This window comes from Poecilia reticulata, linkage group LG20 (assembly GCF_000633615.1).
Source record: "Poecilia reticulata strain Guanapo linkage group LG20, Guppy_female_1.0+MT, whole genome shotgun sequence".
Lineage (NCBI taxonomy): Eukaryota > Metazoa > Chordata > Actinopteri > Cyprinodontiformes > Poeciliidae > Poecilia > Poecilia reticulata.
In genome coordinates this window covers 25,407,351-25,411,158 of record NC_024350.1, presented here as the reverse complement: position 1 = coordinate 25,411,158, position 3,808 = coordinate 25,407,351, and the positions used below count along the sequence as shown (strand labels likewise).

The 3,808-nt window shown below is 41.1% G+C and overlaps 1 protein-coding gene across 2 annotated transcripts in view; it reads left to right on the top strand.

The window, feature by feature from the left end:
- Positions 1-1,404, top strand: part of ssr1 (signal sequence receptor, alpha) — a 7,766-nt gene extending 6,362 nt beyond the window's left edge. For both annotated transcript variants that reach the window (XM_008396863.2, XM_008396864.2), the window contains one exon: positions 130-1,404. In XM_008396863.2, coding sequence (XP_008395085.1) covers positions 130-197 — 68 coding nt within the window. In that variant the 3' untranslated portion in view covers positions 198-1,404. The remainder of the gene's footprint in view (positions 1-129) is intronic.
- Positions 1,405-3,808: the final 2,404 nt, after the last annotated feature.

Sequence of the window (3,808 nt, the reverse complement as noted above, 5' to 3'; positions counted from 1 at the left end):
CCCCGCAGCCTGCCTTAAGACCCCGCAGCCTGCCTTAAGACCCCGCAGCCTGCCTGCTGCCCCGCAGCCTGTCGGTTCACGCTGAGCGTTTGTTTGGATGTTGAGCCAGATTCTCGTTTCGTTCTCCAGACAAAGCTTCTCCCAGACGATCTCCTCGCAAGCGGAACCAGAAACGCTCGGCCGGCTCAGACGAGTGACGGGCCCCATGGCAACCCTTCATCTGTCCGCCATGACAGGAGGAAGAGGAGGACTGAGGGCCGTCTGAGCGCGCTCAGTCCGTCCGTCTGCTGAGGAACTTGAACCAGTGCCAAGCACAGCGACGGCTGGCTCCACTTTCAGCTTAAAGACTGTCGAACACACACACACACACACACACACACACACGACTCCACTGCTTTTCAGTTAAAGGTTGTTTTGTTTTTTCTAACCAGAGGAGAGGATTTGTTGTTTTTTAAGCCGTAGTGATAAACTGCTGTCGTTGCCTGGAGACGGCGCCGCCTGCTGTTTCCTCTCTGCCTCGTGTTTCACTTTCAGCTTCAGGATGTTTGTGGGAGGGAGCAGCTTTTGTCGACTCAGCAGGTTAAACACTGGTTGGTTAGTCGCAGCCCTGACCCAGTTCCTCTTTAGATGAACTTTCATCTCCTGCTCTCCACTTGATGCTTTTCTTTAGTTTCAGGGTTTGAATCTGAAACGTTGTCAACATTTGGATCACTTTGAATTTTTTAAACTTTCTGTCAATCTTTTAGTTTTTTTATGTTGGAAAATCTCACCTTTTCTCTTACATTTATGCCACCAAACATCCTGATATCTGATCAGAAAACCTCTAAATTTGATTGATTAAAGTTAATTTTTATGCCGTTAATGATTTCTCCCTGAAATCTGGATTAATCCAGAATAAAAACAGGTTAAATCTGCAGCCTGGTGAATTAAAAAGGTCTGTAGCTGCTTGTGGTGATGCGTTCAGGGTCATCGGGTATTTTATGATTTGTTTCATGAGGCTGGGCTCCTGTAGAGGTGATCTGGAGGTTTTTCTGGGTAATGGTCTAGTTAAAACCTGCTGAACGGTTTCTCTCCAAGCCGCCCGTCTGGACCCAGAACCTCCACCATCAGGTCGGGAAGACGTTGAACTGGAAGCACTGGTTTCTGGAAAATGAAGTGGCTAATATATTCCAGTTTGGTCTTAAATGGGCGGGGCTTCTGTGGTGTTTGACTCACCACCAGGGGGCGGTGTTTGCGGTTCAGAGGCTGTTTGTTGGATTCTGTTAATTTGAATTTTACTGTGAAGAATCGGAACAAGCAGCGGAGACTCGGCTCTTCCTGGACTGACGTCATTCAGTTTCAGGCTTTTTCTTTGATTTGCTTTTGAAGATGCAGAAAATAAACTGATGATTTGCTGTAAAAATGCTTCTGTTTTCTTTTCACTTTTGTTGTGTAAAAATAACATCATTTTTGTTCCAATTTTCATATTTTTTATTGAACAACCTAGAAATGATACTTTATATTTTCATACGTCACTTCAGTGCCATTTTATGTCAATAACCGTGTGTGTCACAGACGAATATTCAGTTTGCAATCCTTCAATTTGCCACCAGATGTCGCTGCATCTTTGTTTTTCATAAAATTTCTATTTTTTTTATTCACCAAAATAGATTTTAGGACAAGTTGCTAGAACTGAAAGATCAACCTGGAAAGTGGAGACCTTAATTTGTTTAAGGCCTGGAAGAAATTATTTACTACAACCTTTTATTTGAAGGCTTTTTGTAAAAACATGATCGGCCATTTTGTGGTTTCCAGGATTTCATCCATGCAGTATTCCATAAACGAACATCTGAATAAATTGGGACATCACTGAAATGTTGGTCCGTTGTGTTCAGAACATCAGCACCACCAACGGTTTTAATCCTGGGAAAAGGGGCGGAGCTTAAATAATTGGTTATTTGCTGACATGTTTATTGACAAACTTTAGCTCGGCTGATTGTAACCATGGTAACACAATCATACTTTTAGTAACATTTTTACAAACTTTCCAGTTATTTTAAATGTTAAAATAGTTTTAATTTATGGACCATCTGAAACCATCAAATATCACTTAAATTTTAATTCTGAAACATTTCAGATCTGGTTTGTTTGAATTCATTTATTGGAGGCACAAGCAGCAGCTTAGCTCTCGCCTTTCTGTGGACGATGCCCCGTAGATTCTCTGTCTGGTTCTGGTCAGGCCCGTTTGCTGGTGTTACCATGGTTACTCAAGCAGATGTTGGTACTGTTGGCAGTGTGGGCCGGTGCCAGGTCCTGCTGGAAAGTGAAATCATTTCCGTAAAGCTGGTGAGCAGAAGGAACCATAAAGTCCTCCTGAACGTTCTGGAAGAAGTTTTCTTGAAACCACAGTGGACCAGAACCAGCAGAAAACATGGTGACCCAAACCAACACACCCAGTGATCATCGTCCTAAATCTGGAGGAAAACGCGAGACTTTAAAAGAAAACAAAAATTGCTGGGTTGCAGTTGACGTAGTACCGACGTCAAGCAAAAATAGCGGGTCAGGATGTGAATGCTAATGGTTCACAATAAAGTGACTCAATTCCAATTTTTTTGTCAAATCGAATTTTTATTTTTTTTTCACACTTCCACATAAACGCGACCTGACCTGTACGTGTTCTCCAGTGTCCCGCATGCGCAGTAGAGGCCACAATAGCGTCAGCGTTCTGACAACTATCCCAGCATGCACCACGCGCTTCTTCTTCTACGGGCAAAAATGAAGTTGGCGGCTGCTTACCGTAGTTGCTAGACCTGTTGTGGCTCAATATTGGTCCATATATAAGGCTCACCGGATTATAAGGCGCACTGTTGGCTTTTCAGGAAATTGAAGGTTTTTTAGGCGCCTTGTAGTGCGGAAAATACGGTGAGCAATTTACGGCTCTGACGGGATGTGATATGGAGAGGAAAAGTGTAAAATGTGTTTTAACTCCAATGGTTTCAGAAAAAACTACAGAGATATATTTTATGCTCTACCTTTTATATTCTGATATTTATCTTATCCTTTCTGCTATTGAAGCCTATTTTCTTAGTTTTAACGATAGACATAATATAAGGATATATTCTGTCTATGCCTAGAATTGTCATCACTTTTCACCCCTTTTCCGCGCCCTTGGGCATTATTAAAACATTCAATCAGCAAATGCCATCCAGAGGTCTGGTAATTAATGTAGGTAATTAATCAGAAAATTGATCTGTTGGAGCTACTGCAAGCATTCGTTTTAGTTTGCATTCTACCTTTTCAATACATTTAAGAGTTAGAAGCTTTTAAAAATGTCTCGTATCACTTCTATGCAGATGATACTGTCATGGAAAAAATGCTTTAACAAGAAATGTATTCCAATCTGATTAGTTACTCCTGTGTTCAAACTTTTATAGTAAAGGAGTATTCTTGTTCCTAATTTATTCAAATAAGGCGTATCTCTGCTCTTTAGTTAGAAACTCAGTGTGATTTGTTTCCAAGATCAAACACCAGTTGTCACCATTATCTAAACAAAGTGGTAGCAGAGCTTCTCCTCCACTGGCCTGAACTCAGGATGTTTTATGGCTTTTCACAGACCAGTGTGAAGCTGGAACCTCTGATTGTTTCCCACACAGACAAAGGGCAGAACAGAAGATCTGCTGTAACTACAGGTAGCATAAATGTMAATAGGGCAGAATAAGTTATTAATCTGAAATTAGGCTATTTCAATCRAGACATGTTGCTAAGTTTTAAAACGATCATATTTTAAATTTATTTTCTTGATAGATTTATCCATATATATATATATATA